Source organism: Melanotaenia boesemani, chromosome 4 (assembly GCF_017639745.1).
Source record: "Melanotaenia boesemani isolate fMelBoe1 chromosome 4, fMelBoe1.pri, whole genome shotgun sequence".
Classification (NCBI taxonomy): Eukaryota; Metazoa; Chordata; class Actinopteri; order Atheriniformes; family Melanotaeniidae; genus Melanotaenia; species Melanotaenia boesemani.
Window position 1 is genome coordinate 19,722,508 of NC_055685.1, and position 15,293 is coordinate 19,737,800.

At 37.6% G+C, this 15,293-nt stretch overlaps 1 protein-coding gene across 3 annotated transcripts in view; it reads left to right on the forward strand.

The window, feature by feature from the left end:
* Nucleotides 1–14,685, forward strand: part of tll1 (tolloid-like 1) — a 61,750-nt gene extending 47,065 nt beyond the window's left edge. For all 3 annotated transcript variants that reach the window (XM_041984244.1, XM_041984245.1, XM_041984243.1), the window contains 5 exons: nt 2,954–3,079; nt 6,895–7,022; nt 11,337–11,550; nt 11,782–12,032; nt 12,839–14,685. In XM_041984244.1, the coding sequence (XP_041840178.1) occupies nt 2,954–3,079; nt 6,895–7,022; nt 11,337–11,550; nt 11,782–12,032; nt 12,839–12,973 (854 nt within the window). In that variant the 3' untranslated portion in view covers nt 12,974–14,685. The remainder of the gene's footprint in view (nt 1–2,953; nt 3,080–6,894; nt 7,023–11,336; nt 11,551–11,781; nt 12,033–12,838) is intronic.
* The last annotated feature ends 608 nt before the right edge of the window (nt 14,686–15,293 follow it).

The following is a 15,293-nucleotide window of genomic DNA, read 5'->3' on the forward strand; positions in this document are numbered from 1 at the left end:
AGGTAAGTGTCAGTTATATTTACAGTCTATACTTTTCTTTTTAATACATCCCTGTTTAACTTCTCTGCCCTCTATTGACAAACTTTATCCAACAGATCAGTGAAATAATGTAATAATGATCATGTGTGTGCACTGCCTCAACCATGTGCATGTATGCATGCATGCACATGTCATTGCACAACTAGACTGTGTTCCAAATTATTGTACATAGGACGTTTGTCACCTAAATAACCAATGCAAATGACAGTTAACATGACTTCTTATTAATCAAAACTTACATTGGATTATGTAATAATTTGGATTTTACTGAACCAAAATACTAATGATGAAAACAGCTTTTTTTCCTTGCTTTGAAAAAATTCCTTGATGCCATGCGGTGATCCCCTAAATCCCCAAAATCTAATGTCTTTATTCCATTTCTGAAATTTCTTGAAAATTAATTAAAAAAATCCGTTCATAACCGTTTAAACTGTTGCTAACAGACAGACAATCAAATCAACGCCACTGAAAAGATGACCTATGCCTTGGCGGAGGTAATTATTATTAAATAAACTGGTAAAACAAATCACAAAATAATATTTATCATAAGAGACTAAGATACAAAAATGTAAAGATATAAATAAAAAGATATTCAAGCAAACGTTTTTCTAAAAAGCTGTCTTATAAAAAGAAACTAAATGCATAATAATTTGGAACACAAAGAAAAGAGAAAATTCTTTTATTTTGTTGCCTTTATTAGGTTAGTTTTTTATATTTCTAAGATTGCAAAGACACTTTAGGGGAAATTATGACAACTGAATGAGGTTGAGTCTAAATGTATAGTTAGAGTAACTCTCTTCTCCTTTGTAAGATGTAGACCTATTAATTGGATTAGATTGTCAAACCTCAGCTACCTGCAGCGCTCATGGAACTCCCAGCACAGCGGTGCATGGGTCAACAGAAATCACTCAGATGCTGATAATGTGCTCATTTTTGTGTGGTTAAAGTTGCTGTGTGGCTCAGCTGTTGACAGAAGCTTTCAGGGATAGCTTTTGATGGCAAAAAGCCAGCAGCTTTAGGGAGGTCCCTTCAGCTTCCCACATACTACTAATCCATGTGAGTGTGTGCATGCGCCTGTGAGTGCATGTGGACATTTTGTGCTTGACCTGAAGACAGCTACAATGAACGCTTTGCAGTATCGACTGTAAAGCTTCTTAGCCAGTGATAGGGTGAGACTGAGCCCACAATAGCACCATAATACCACATCAGACTCAGACACACAAACACACACACATAAATGAAGAGAGAGACGAGGATTTGGTGGTTTCATTAAAATCAGATCTAGCTGTGCTGAGGTGAGAGTCAGCGTCTGTGTCTAATCTCACACCTCTTTATAGGAATCTGTTTCTCGCTCCCAGGCACAAACACACAACACTCGGCTCTGTCTCTCACACTCTCCCCTTTGCATTATCTTCTTTGCGGTCATCGGTCCATCCCCACCTCTTCCGCCTCTCTCAATATCTCAACGTGGCAACGCCACATAGTGAGTCCTTCCTGCTCCTTCCACCTCCACCCTGTCATCTGCTCTGCTGGTGCAGTAACATCCAGCCTCGCTAAATGGCCTTGTTGTCAGCCAGCCACCCAGAGGTGAAGCCAAGTGGTTAAAGGAAAGTGAAAATTGAAGGATGAGGGAAAGAAAATTTCAGAGAAGAGGCAAGCAAACACTTTTGTCTTTAAACTCCTGTTTTAGAATCCAGTCTACTGCTGAATCAATCTAAAAGTTTTCAAAGACACCAAATATTCTAGAAAAATATGCATAAAATTATTAAAATATATTAACTTTTTAGATAATAGATGACTTGACTGCCCACTACATTTATTTTGCTTAATATAATTACTTCAATAAAGGAAACTGGGGGAACAAACACATCACTCTAAAAAACACTAATGAATCTGATATTTTAGGCAATTTGTTTTTTAAAAGGAGAAAGTTGTTGCTATGAGTGGGTTTGTTTTGCACATGACTTTCTGATGTCTTGTTTTCATGTGTGAAGAAGTTCTGATAAGAGGATTTTGTTATCTTTACAAAGCAAAGCTAACAGTGTTTCCCTGTTTTCAGCCTTTTTGCTCAACAAAGCTTACAGGCTTCTGGTTGTAAGGTCATATCCAGTGTACAGATGTGAATGTGGAATGTGAGCTTTATATCTAAATTTCAGCTAGAAAATTAAGCACTCTTGTGAATATTTAAATCATGTTTAGTAAACCAAGGAGGTAAATTTTTGAGCTGAAGCAGGTATTGGATATTCCATGTACTGCATCTTACAACATAAGAAGGAATACATGTTTTTGGTTTGGTTTATTTTTCTAAATCTGAGACCGGGGGAGTAAAGGGATGAAAGTCTAGTTTCATCATGTTTCAGAACTGGCTGATCCCGTGTCTCTGGCTGATACAACAGTGATAGTCTGACCTGAGGAGAGCACAGCGGATCTGAACGGGGCTGTTATGGTGTCAGGGATGGAGATGTTTCAGTGCCAGGGTTAAGTGTGGCAACACAGCTGCTATGACTTTGACCATAAACAGCCAACATCACCAGTTTTACACAGACTAACAAGCTATTTACGCTGATTCTAAAATCTTTATAACATTTCTTTTAGAAATATTTAGATGTTTCTTTGGTAAAAGTTTGGACTGCAGGCAGTGTTGTCTATTTTTTTGACCATCTCCTTCAGCTTTAACTCAGCCTTATAATTAAATAACCTGACAGTTGAATGATGTTTTTGTTTGAGCATGTTAATGTCTTCACTTCACTTCACTTTCCCTTATTTCACTGACCTGCCTAGTTTCATTTTCTCCTCATCTTGTCCCCCCCCCACCCCACTTTTTTTGGCCTCATCCCACTGTCTGTCGTCTTTCCCTCCACCTCATCTCCGTTGTTTCCACATGAGTGATGTGTCGCATGTGTATCTCTCACAGACAAAGATGAGTGCAGCAAGGACAACGGTGGCTGCCAGCACGAGTGCATCAACACAGTGGGCTCTTACGTTTGTCAGTGTCGCCATGGCTTTGTCCTGCATGAGAACAAACATGACTGTAAGGAAGGTGGGTTCCACGTGCACTCAATCCCACAATCACTTTGAAAAACACACCAGAGAGCACACGCATGTTGTGAACACATTCACACAAGCATGTACTAAATCACAAAACAGTTCTTGGCTACTATACAGTCCATACCCATCTACTCATATCAAAATAACAGACTGGTGGATTACATTTAAAGGAAGCTTTCTTTTTTCATGTATTTCTTCATTTCAATGTTGCAATCATACCTGTTGACTGAAGTTAAGTTTATGTTTTCTATTTTTTTTATTTTATTCTGTATGAAGACTGAAGCAACCACACCAGTATAAACAGGAAAATTCTGTGAATTGTGCTTATGCTCATGCAGTGATTGATATATCAAGTACTATCAGTCCTTAGGACTCCCAGTCCCAGTTTTCTACCCTCTTTTAGCCACTGCCCCTTCAATGCAAGAGCTTAAAACTATTATTTCTTTAGACTTGTGAGATGACTTTCGACATGATCTGTGTTTTTTTAAATGACTGGTTAAAAAAGGTAAGTAGTTGGATTAACTTGCCCTTTTGTACTCAGATGTGTCTGAGAGTCTTCTAAGTACGCACAAAGATGGGAATTGTTCAAACAGTTTTTTTCCTATTTAGTCCTCCCAAAAGCTCATATCCACACAGCTGCATTTACAAAGAAAATAAAGACTACATGAAAAGACATACTGTGAATGCAACTTTTTTGACAGGATATGCAGATGATCTCAAAACAGTTCCTTGGCCTTCAAAGTACATGCGAAGCAGTCAACTGCAACAGTGATGTCCTGACAAACCACATTAATGCTGTTCCATCAATTTGAAATCCAGCTGCTTCTGGTCCAAAACCAGCAGTAATGGCATAGAAATTTGTGTTGTTGGAGAATTTTTCAGTGTGCTCTATAAAACATTCTGATGCCTCCGTTATTTAATATAATCAACTTGTAACTGTAAATTTATGTGTAAAGGTCTTTAATGTCCTGTTAGCAGTGCCTGTTTTCAGTCTGCTATTGCCATAAAAGCAAAATCTGACATTGTAAGTTAAAACCTCCTGCTTTCCACACTTGGTCTACCCTGGAAATGCTTGGTTTCTGTACCCAAAAACTGTTTGCATTTTCTTTTCCTGACTTAAATAATTATCTAATTTAAAGAAGCAAAAAGCAGCATAGAGAGGCTGCACCAGGTTTAGGTTAATTATAGCAGAAATATCCATTTGGATTTTAACATTAACTCCAAAGCACACTGGTTTCATGGTAGTAGTACTGTTGGATTTACTATAATTTCCAAACAACTGCAGATTGTTGTTGGACTTGACGTTGTCTTAAATAAGTAGAAGCTCTACTTAAACCCGTCTCAAAACACTTATCACAGCCTGGAGGTCACTAAAACTCTGCTTACTATGATGTGTGGGCATGTTACGAACAGACGCACACAGAGTTGAAAAGGTTTCAGGTTGACAGAAAACATTATTCATTTAAAACAACACATCCATTCCCATGCACAAACACATATACACAATTTTTTAATTAACATGGTATACTAAGCTCTTTGAAGTTGAACTTCTTTAACAAACACATATAGAAATCCTACATCAATGCTCACATGCACACTTCCCTATAGGCTCCCTGTGTTGCTCATAAAAAGACTCATGTTTCAAACATCTGGGAGCTTAAAAGCTTTGCATGTAGTGCTGTCTTCCTGTGTGTATGTATGTGTGTTTATATGTGCATGAGACTGGCTTGACCCACTAACCCTGCAGAGTTATGCAAATTCATATTCCCAGGACAAGGCCTGTGTCTGTGTTGTTGTGTACACATATACAGAACGTGTGTGAGAGTTTTGACACGTCATGTTTAGCTGTCCATTAATCATGCGATTTTGGTATAGGGTAGTGTGTAATATCATAAGACACCCACAGTGGAAAAGAAAAGGAGGTAAATCAGTACCTTTTCTGCTTTCTGAAGTCATTTAATAACTCTTCTTTACATCCGTGCATGCTCTTTTTCAATTTTATTCTGTGCATGGTTTTGATATGTTAGAAAAATGACACTCTCACACACATGGCCCTTTGCCTTGAGTAAACCTTCAGCTACGCACCACCTTCACAAAGCTATGGCATTCATTTAACTCGCACCATATGTGCCCAAGTGCCACATGTGACCACCATAGGTGCTTTTTAGCTGCCTTTTCACTGAAGCAAGCTTTCAAAGCAACTGATGAGACTCCACCGTCAACCAGAGAAAAAGATCCCGTATTCTGATTGCCCAGAAGTTCCCTCTAAAAGAAGTTCTCTGTTGAGGGGAGTGGTAGCCCAGTGGTTGCAGAGGTGAGCTTAGCTTGGAGAAACTCATTTTGAATCCCTAGCATATCAACAGAAGTGAACAACTGTGGGCCCACTAGCACAGCAGTTCCCAACCTATTTTCCTTGGGGATCCCCCTCATGCCAATACTAAAAAGCCATAGATCCCATGCTCCACCTTGTGCTGAAACCATGCTTGGTTTTATGCTTTCAAAAGATTCTAAAGAGATTCTCACCATAAATAATGTATTCTGGTTGAGTCCTGTCCTTTGATAAAGCCAGAGTTAAATAAACAACATGTCACGTTACTTTTTTTTCATAAAATAGGGTCAGTGTGTGGACATTGGTGGTTTCGGTTCCCAGGTTGGGAACCACTGCTCTAGCACACCTAGAGATGGGTTAATTAATGGAGTATAATTCATTAATATATAGTAGAATAGTATAGATAACTACTTAGTATAGTACTACTACTACTACTTGTAGTACAGTAGAATAATGCATTATTGCAAAAAATACCCATTCAACATTGAACTGAGCTGACTGGCAAACATTTTGGCCCTTGCCACGACAAAGGCCTTTTTGGTTGACACACATTGGCATGCTTTTATTAGACCAGCCATGTTATAATGAAGGCTTTTTAATCTTCACCCTCTTTAGTGCCTTTAGATTTCTTTTTATAAGTAATGCATTATTCTAATAATATAATGGATAATAAAATGGCATTTAGCATCCCCTGGCATGCCCAGAAACATTGTTGTGACAAAGAAATAATTGACCAAACACAAATTTCCTTGCGTTTTTTCTTTAGTTTCAGTTTTGTCAGCCAGTCACATGATGACATGTTCCTATCCAAATGTGACTGCTGTCAGTGGAAATCTACAGTAGACAAAGCATTACATATCTATATTTTATTTACAATTAATATTTGCGAAGGATAAATAATTTAGGATAGCCACTTTTCATTTTATGAGCTGTTTAGGAAATATGTGTTAATCATACATTTGTAATTTCTCAAAAAAATGTATTTTCATACTTACTTGAGCACTGAATAATTAATTTGTGATACCTTCAAAGTATTCAGGACAGTCCTACAGGTAATTCCTTTTAAACACTGTTTTCAGATAAATTATGTATATTTTTGTGCCGTGAAAAAAACAAAAACAAAACAAACAAACAAACAAAAAAACAAACAGTAAACTTAAGTTTTTGTATTTATTTATTTATTCTTCCAAATTCATAAATGTACAATATGATATTAGAACTGTAGAACAGGAATGTAGTGTACAAATGTCCTCTTGCAGCAGGGTGGTTGTGCAGCAAATGCGTACATGCTTTCATGTGAAATTAACACTGAACTTGTGACCAGGAGGCCTTTCTTTGAAATCATTTCTCTCTCCTTTGGTTCTCTTGTTTTCTCTTCTTCCTGTTCCCTTTCCATTTCCTCTGACCTTTTCCTGTACAGCCACGATATTAACTTCCTTCCTGTGTGTGTGCTTTTTTGACTCTGTGTGTGTGTCCAGCTGAGTGTGAGCATAAGATCCACAGCCCTAGTGGAACCCTGAGCAGCCCTAACTGGCCGGACAAGTATCCCAGCCGTAAGGAGTGCACCTGGGACATCACTGCCACGCCGGGACACAGAGTCAAGATTGTAAGTGCGCAATGAAATGAAGCATGAAGCCCCCCCCCCCCCCCCCCCCCCGTAACAATAAAGTGTTCTGTCTGCAGGGCTAGACATCATGTAACAGCCTCAGGCAGCTCTTCCACCTCTTTATAAGATGATCTCTCTTTTCATGTTCCACTTATAAACTCAAATTTGAATGGGGGAGAAAGTGCATGTTGGGATTTTCGGGTTAACTGCAAGCATGTGCTCATGCGTTAGTAAGAGGCCTTGGGCAGTGACCATCTGTGTCCTCCATGCACAAACACATAAATAGTTGTCTCTGCATTTTCTAAGCTGAAGATCATGTAGGAACTGATTAGTAAATTGTATTATTGAAAACAGCCAGGATTGAGGTTCTTAAACATTTTAGTTTTCAGTTTTGCTTCTGCTGTGAATAAATTAACATGTGTATGATGTAGAGAGTAATGTGAGAGCAAATTAGCCCAGACAGATGGTGTTTGGCCAAGAGTTAGCTTTGATAAAAAAAAAAAGGAGGTAGATTCTCCTGTGTGTTCACAGGAAATGATTAGTGCAGTTTTCACACTCAAGTTTTCAGGTGATGGAGTGATCCAGACATAAACACATCTGTAACATGGGAGGAACACTATGAGAATATGTTCCTTATGTCTAACCTAAATCATCTTAACCTTATTAAACCTTTACTACTCCACCAAAGCTGGAGGTAAGGCGGATGACTGAGATGACAAGCACTGCTTTCTGTTCTTCTTTCTGTCTGCAAGATTACATGGAAACTACTAAGTTGAATTTAATGAAATCTGGGGAAGAAAATGTTGAAAAACAGACAAACATAAATATGATCATGTATAAGCTTAGAGTAAGAAGCAGTAGTGATCTTGAACTTAAGCTGCATATTAACCAAAAGTACCCAATACTTTTAGCCTTTATGCCATTTTCAGGAACGCAATTACGGGAGTTTAATGAAATACAAAAATTAGGCAAATAAGTTCTCGATAGAAACTCAATTATCTTTTCTTCATTTTAGGACTGTTCTTAACAAGCATAGAGCTCAAATTGGCTCTCACAAAGATAGAAGTAAAAAAAAATGAGCATGGGTGTCACATTCACTTCAGATAATTCTGCTAAAGTCCAATCATACTTCAGTGCGGGTACTGTAACACATACACACAGCATAAACACACATTCCTAGTCTATACACACACATACTGAGTGTACTGAGTCCTCACCTCACTTCCACTCTGCAGCAACATACTAGGCTTACTGCATGTTATCAAAATTAACATCAACTGTCATTTAGTTTTTTTTTATCTCCTGCCACTGGTTATGTAACTGGGCACACATTACGTCATCAGCTATGATCGCATTTTTGCAAGTTTTTGCACCTGTTCTGGACTGTGTGATGATGTACCCACCAATTTACGAATTACAAATTAATTAGGTGTGCTTAGTGTTTCTTTTTGTTAATTGCACTTGATGTGTGTTTGTCTATGCAAAGTTTTAGTTTTTTGTGTGAAGGCATTTTTGCAAAGGGAAGATAGACCCCAAAAGTTAAATTTGACTCATAAAGACAAGGTAATCAGTAATGATGGTGCTCTGGAATACATTGTGTCAAAAAGAGTCCTCACAAATATAGGAATATGATTGTGTGTATGAGATAAGTAGGGGCAGTAATGACATTACAGCAGGATAAATTTAATACCAGAAATCTGAACACAGATGTGAAGGTCATTCTCGTATTGCTGATTACCTCGCGCACACACACACCCACACACACACACGCACGCACACTTCTTTTTGAATGTAGTAAACAGAAACACCAACTAAAAAGTGCCTCACCAGAGCTTTTGAAACACCTGGAAACCATCACAACCCCCATGATCAAAAACTAAAGCTCTCTGTAATGACATGCCCACATCAGCCCATCTTCATCCTGAATTCTCCCACAACCCGCCTGCCCTGTAAAATGATCATTGGATTGCGGTGGCTGTGTTGATGTTACAGTCAGAGAGCTATGTGAGAGAAGGAGGCCTGCAAGGTGTTCTGACTCATCTTCTTTTCACTAGATTGGATTGTGAATAGTGGGACTTCGCAAATAAATGTAAGCATTTAAGCAATGTGGTGGCAGAGAAGAGGTAGTACAGCTGATTTTAAAGTCCACAACATTTTCAAAGAATTGTTTTTTTTAACACAAAAGTATACTACTAAAAACAGAAACAACAAAAAAGAAGTACTTGATTTATATAAAAGCTTATTAAATTAATTAAGAAATGTGTCACCAAAGCTACCAAAAACAGCATATCAAAGTAAAATCCATAGCAGGCAGATATATAACACATAACACAAGGGAACTCTTTCAGAGGACAATGGGGATGGAGACTCAGTAACTGCGATGCAGACATGCCCCTTAACCAGAATAAAATCATCTGTTGTTAACAAGTGCTCTAATCCCTCCTCCTTTACTCTTGCCGCTCACTCTGCAGTCTCACTCTGCCTGTATCATCTGACAACTGTATTGAGAAGTTTGCAGACTGGGAACATGTTTTTGCAGCAATGAGTTGCATAGGCAACTTCATTCGTACACTCAAAAACATCAGTAGTTACTATAAAAAGTGATTATTTATTTATTATTATTATTTTTAAATAATGCCTGATTAGTGGAAATATTTGAAACTGCACAATATCCAAATCAGAAAGGAAATACTAATTCATATGAATTCTTCTTTTTCTTTTTCTTCAACACAGATTTTTTTTTTAAGTTGCCACACTTTTTTACTATTTGCCTAACTTCAGAGATGGAAAGAGAAAAAGACTGAAAAGGTTGATGTGAGATTCTCAGGGTTTCTATCCTTTAATTACAACTAGTAGGACTACTGGTGGTAGAATTTAGAAATTTCAGCTTAATTTTGCAATTTAATACAGTAACATTTGATAAATTATTCCTCTAAATAATTCTCAACTCTTTAGTCTGTGACTCAGCTTTATTTGTTGTAATTTTGAATTATCAGATGCCAAGTCAGTGATGTTTTATGAAGAAAATTATTTAGAGGAGATAATATAGTGAAGAATATATACAATCTGGCTTCTCTGTTACCTCTGCTTTACCATGAGCATGTCAGCTTTGAGTTGTTTTGTGGTTTGCATGTATCTTAGATCATACTTAATATAATCATCTCTGGCTTTTTTCACTCGCTGTGAAAATATTTTGTGTACAAGCTTGATGGTGTGTACTGCACTGATTTTACATCATGCCCAGACTTGCCTTGCAATACAAAACTGGATTTGTTGATAAAGCAAAAATGCAGGTGTTGGATTAAGGAGTGAGATGAAAAATCTTCTTAAAGGACTCTTTTTTTCCCAACAAACTGAGCCCAGGATGCAAAGTTTGGAGACTCAGAGTTTGTTTCCAGAATTATTGGTTTCTGCTAAAATGTAAAATGTATTTTCTTGTAATCATCTTCATCATTCCAAAATAAGTATATTTCTTTTGACAGACTCTACATTCTTAATGCATTCTTGTCTTACATAGTTTTAGAAGGAGTGGCTGGAAATGTGAGGGAGCCAGTTTAAATTCTCTAGAAATATTTTCTGCTTAAAAAATTAGATTCACAAAATAAAGCTGAGAGTAGACTAAAAGTTCAACAATAACAAAAAATAATTTAGACATCATTAAAAGTGTTTCTGTTGGCATCTAATCACTTTACTGAAGAAAAAAAAACATGTTTTAATTATGTTATTTAGACATGTAACAATTTTTATAGTACTGCACCTGTAGTGCAGTTGCTTCACCTGCACCCGCTGGATCCACTCATAGGTGTTTATGCCTAGAACAAATTTGGCCACTATGGCCACCATCTTTTCACAACTGTGTTTGGTATTTGAAGTCATTTCTATGGGTATTTTTATACTTAGATGTCAATAATTCTGTGCTGTATCTTTAATGTGGTAAACTTTTAGTGATGATCTTTAAGTGACATTGGGGTAGTGGAGGTGGTAAATGTATCAGGTTCACATGAAAACTAGTTTTATTACTGAACAGTCTGTCTCCGTCAGTCTGTATTAGACAGAATTTGTCTCTTGTGTCATGTATTGTATGGTTCTCTTGCTGTGTAAGCATTTCTTGTTTCTGTTTTATTTAATTTGAATGGACCATTATGTATTTCATGCTGAGTTTTCTTTTACTTCAAGGCTGATCTGGTACACTGCAGATTAGCTAAGACTATAAATGCTACAATGTGATGTTGGTTAATGATAAAGACTCTTACCTGTTTAAAATAATGAATGAATCAAAGGAGTAAAAAAATAAATCTGCTTTCACTTCTGCAGACTTTCAGTGAGTTTGAGATAGAGCAGCATCAGGAATGTGCTTACGACCACCTAGAAGCTTTTGACGGGGACAGTGATACAGCAGCCATCTTAAGCCGACTGTGTGGCAGTAAGACACCGGAGCCGCTCGTCTCCACCAGTAACAAGATGTATCTCCGCTTCATTTCTGATGCCTCAGTACAAAGGAAGGGGTTTCAGGCCACACACTCGACAGGTGTGTTTTTAAGTCTACATGAGCAGTTCTGTATTAGTTTGTGTGTTTACAATGAGCATCATTCACAGTCACAGTCAAGTTCAGACGTGAATAATTTTAGAAGTAATACCCCCCTCTAGTGGTTCATCACAGCAAGCGCATAATGCAAATCATTGTTTCAATTATTCCAGCTCATCGGGAAATCAAATTTCCACATCACAATATCTTTTCTCTCATCTGTATGCTTTACAGAGTGTGGGGGTCGTCTGAAAGCTGAAGCACGTCAAAAGAACCTCTACTCCCATGCCCAATTTGGTGACAACAATTACCCGGGCCACACCGACTGCGAGTGGCTGCTGACAGCTGAGCAGGGCTATGGCATAGAGCTCAGCTTCATAACATTTGAGGTGGAGGAGGAAGCTGACTGTGGTTATGATTACATTGAGCTGTATAATGGATATGATGCCAATGCACATCGGTTGGGTCGCTTCTGTGGTTCTGGGGTAAGCCTTCATGGGCTCATTTCCATCTTTGAATATGTGAACTTAATGGAATTCTACAAGAAGGACAGTGTGTTGTTTGGTTTAAATTTGAACAGCTTTTGTTTTTGATATGTGTAATGCTTCTTCCAACCATTAATTTCTATTAAATTTGTTTCCACTTTCTCAGAGATATGGATTATACTGTAAAATATGTCTCTTAAACATCTTAAACAGGTATTCCAATAATAACAGTGACTAAAACTTCCTCATTATCCTTTGAGGAGCTTGAATAGGCCTCAAGATCTAAACAGACTCTAAACAAGACCAAAGAAAAACTTTAATTAGTCATCAAGGATCACCAAGGGTGCATTCACACCAGGATAGTCCGCTAGTCTCGGTCCGATTGGAGGGGTGCGTGCAGTAAAATTACTGAGAAGACGAGACACACAAAGAAGAAAAGTTGTTCAACTATTGGTTAATGAAGAACAACTTCAGTTTCTAGTGCATAACATCTAAATGTGAAGCTGCATCAGATCCCAACAATGCACTTTGTTTTGTAGTCCGCTTCCTGTGTTTGGTCCGCTTTGTTTGCACATTCACAATACCCCAAAAGAAGCTGTCTTTCTGAGCAAACAGACTCGGATTCAAATCAAAAATGCCAGTTTGATCTTAATGAGGATCTCGAGGATCAAAAGAATCCAGGAGTCAGGAGTTCCCCCCAAACTTAAAAACACGTAGTGTTATTTTGTGTTTTATTTGTGCATTCAATTAAACATTTCAAACAGCCAACATCCTTAAAATGTCTCTGTCTCTCTTCCTGTCCTCAGCCCAGAGAGGGGATTTACTCGCCTGGAGACGCTATGCTGATCCGTTTCCATAGTGATGACACAATCAGCAAGAAGGGCTTCCACATCCGCTATACAAGCACCAAGTTCCAGGAGAACCTTCATGCCAGGAAGTGACTTTAGACCCAACCTGTGACCTTTGTCCTCTGTGCAGCCTCAACCATTGTGCGTCACCATGGTAATAAGAAAAGTACAGACCGTCCCCTCATCTTTGATCCACAGAGAGATGTGAACATGAGCCAGGCAGCAGAGAAGGAAGATTCTGACATGAATATTTGTCTCCCTCTGTGGCTCCACATGGGTCATTGCACTCTGAGATGAGACAGTTAAGACGATGAGAAGTGTGGGGAAATTTAACAGAACAATGCATGAGCCATGTTCACACAGGAGACTGTTTTATGACTGCATATCAAGTGTCAGTACGGCAAGAAGGTCGTGGAAGATCCAATTCAGTTTATGGAGATACTCATGGTTGCACAAATTCTTAAAAAGATGACAAGCATACACCTACACTAAAATAATATTCATACTTATAAACTATGGATGCTAAAAAGAAAACAACTGAAAAACTAAAGAATGCACCTAAAAAGGGAGTTCAGAGCCTTTTGTGACTCCTTGATCCTTGAACTGTGCAACTTACTGTTATCACATGACTGCTTAAACCACAATAACTCAAAAGAAACTGCTGACGGACGTTTTTATTGCCTTTGATGCCTGGGAACTGGCTTCTTCAGTCCAGCTCAGAATGGCTGCAGATTATTTTATTTGTTTGTATTGTAAAAAAAAAAAAAAAAAAAAAAAAACCCGCTGTGTTTACTGTATGTATGTGTATGCGTGTGTGCGTGCGCGCAGAGAAAAGAACAAACAAAAGGCTCAAGCCTGTCCTTTGCCCTTTTTTGCTTAAAGCTTATGTGGAACAGAAAGAACAAATGAAAAACTGAGAATCTCTAAATGATCTGTGATGTTGATGTTAAGCCTTGCATCATGTTGTGTGTTTTAGTTTGCATCGTCCTGTAACAAAAATGTTTCTTTGATGTTTCAAGTTCCCTCTCCTTCACAGTATTTTTTTTTAAGTGGATGTCAGAAGGGAATATTTTTCACAGCTGTTTCTTTGGAGGTAAGTGATTGAAGGAGAGACTCTCATGGTGCTAAAATAAAACTCAATGAAGGTTTTCAAATGGAGAGAAAACCAGTGTGCAAACAGTACATTCTGGTAAACAGTTCTAGTCCTGTGGAACTACAATATTGCCTTAGAACCAAATGGATGCTATCACAAGTTGCTCCTTTGCTTTTGCACAGGTGACTTCTTGTATCAGTGGGTGTTTTCAAGGTTTTCTGGCTGCATATGTCCTTTGTTTTTTTTTTTTGTTTGTTTTTTTTTTGAAGATACAGAATGGTTTTATTGTAAAAAATACTTGGGAATTGTAGTCTGTGTGTGAGATAGTGTCTACAGTGCATGAGTGTTTGTCTCAATTTTTGTAGCTGCTTCCAGAGATAAATGCACACACACCTACACAGCCTCTTAGTGTTTTTGTGTATTTACCAAACCACATCTGAACGTTTCCTCTCTGTATATTTGGAGCATGAAGAGGAAGAAATGGAGAAATTTAAGGACTATCAGCTGCATTTTTTTTAGCTAAATATAGAGAATAATGTGTGTATGTCTGTAAGTTGTGTTTAAGTTGAATCTTTTATTCCTGTATGTGCCAAGCTCCAGCTGACTCTGATCCACTCTAGTTTTTTGTTTTATCGCTCCACCTCTGTGTCTGTAGTTCAGAAACAGACAATACGTCCTCTGCATCACTTATTAAAATACACACAGGTTCAAACCTCTCGTGTGCTCACTGTTTATTTGGATGGGACAGTGCATACTAATGAACGTACAATGTTTTGTTGTAAATATGCAAGATGTTAATTTTTTATAGTAATGTTTTTTTATTTTTTTATTTTCCTCTTAACACTTTTACATCACAATGGATTTCAGGCAAGTATAAGGCAAGTTAGACCATTAACTATTTAAAAATTATTTAGAAAACAATCTGAAACTCAAATCTTCAAAGTAATTGGACAACTTGATTCTTCTACATATATATATATATATATATATATATATATATATATATATATATATATATATATATATATATATATTCTAATTAGTGAAATACTTGTGGGGTTTAAGTGAGGTCATTCACTGCCATTAAAGAGGCGGTCATTAGTTTGTCTTATGAGACTCTTCCCTTAACAGACACTTTCTATTGTACTGCCCCATTTAATTTCTCAGGATTTTAATTAAATCTGAGCTGCTCTTTAAATTCTTGAAAATTCATCTACCTACAGTAGATAGTATGTCAGCTATCATGTTACCCAGTTTCATTGGCAGCCATAATCATGAATTCCATCACATTGTTTCTATTGTGTTTGCAAGATGATGCAG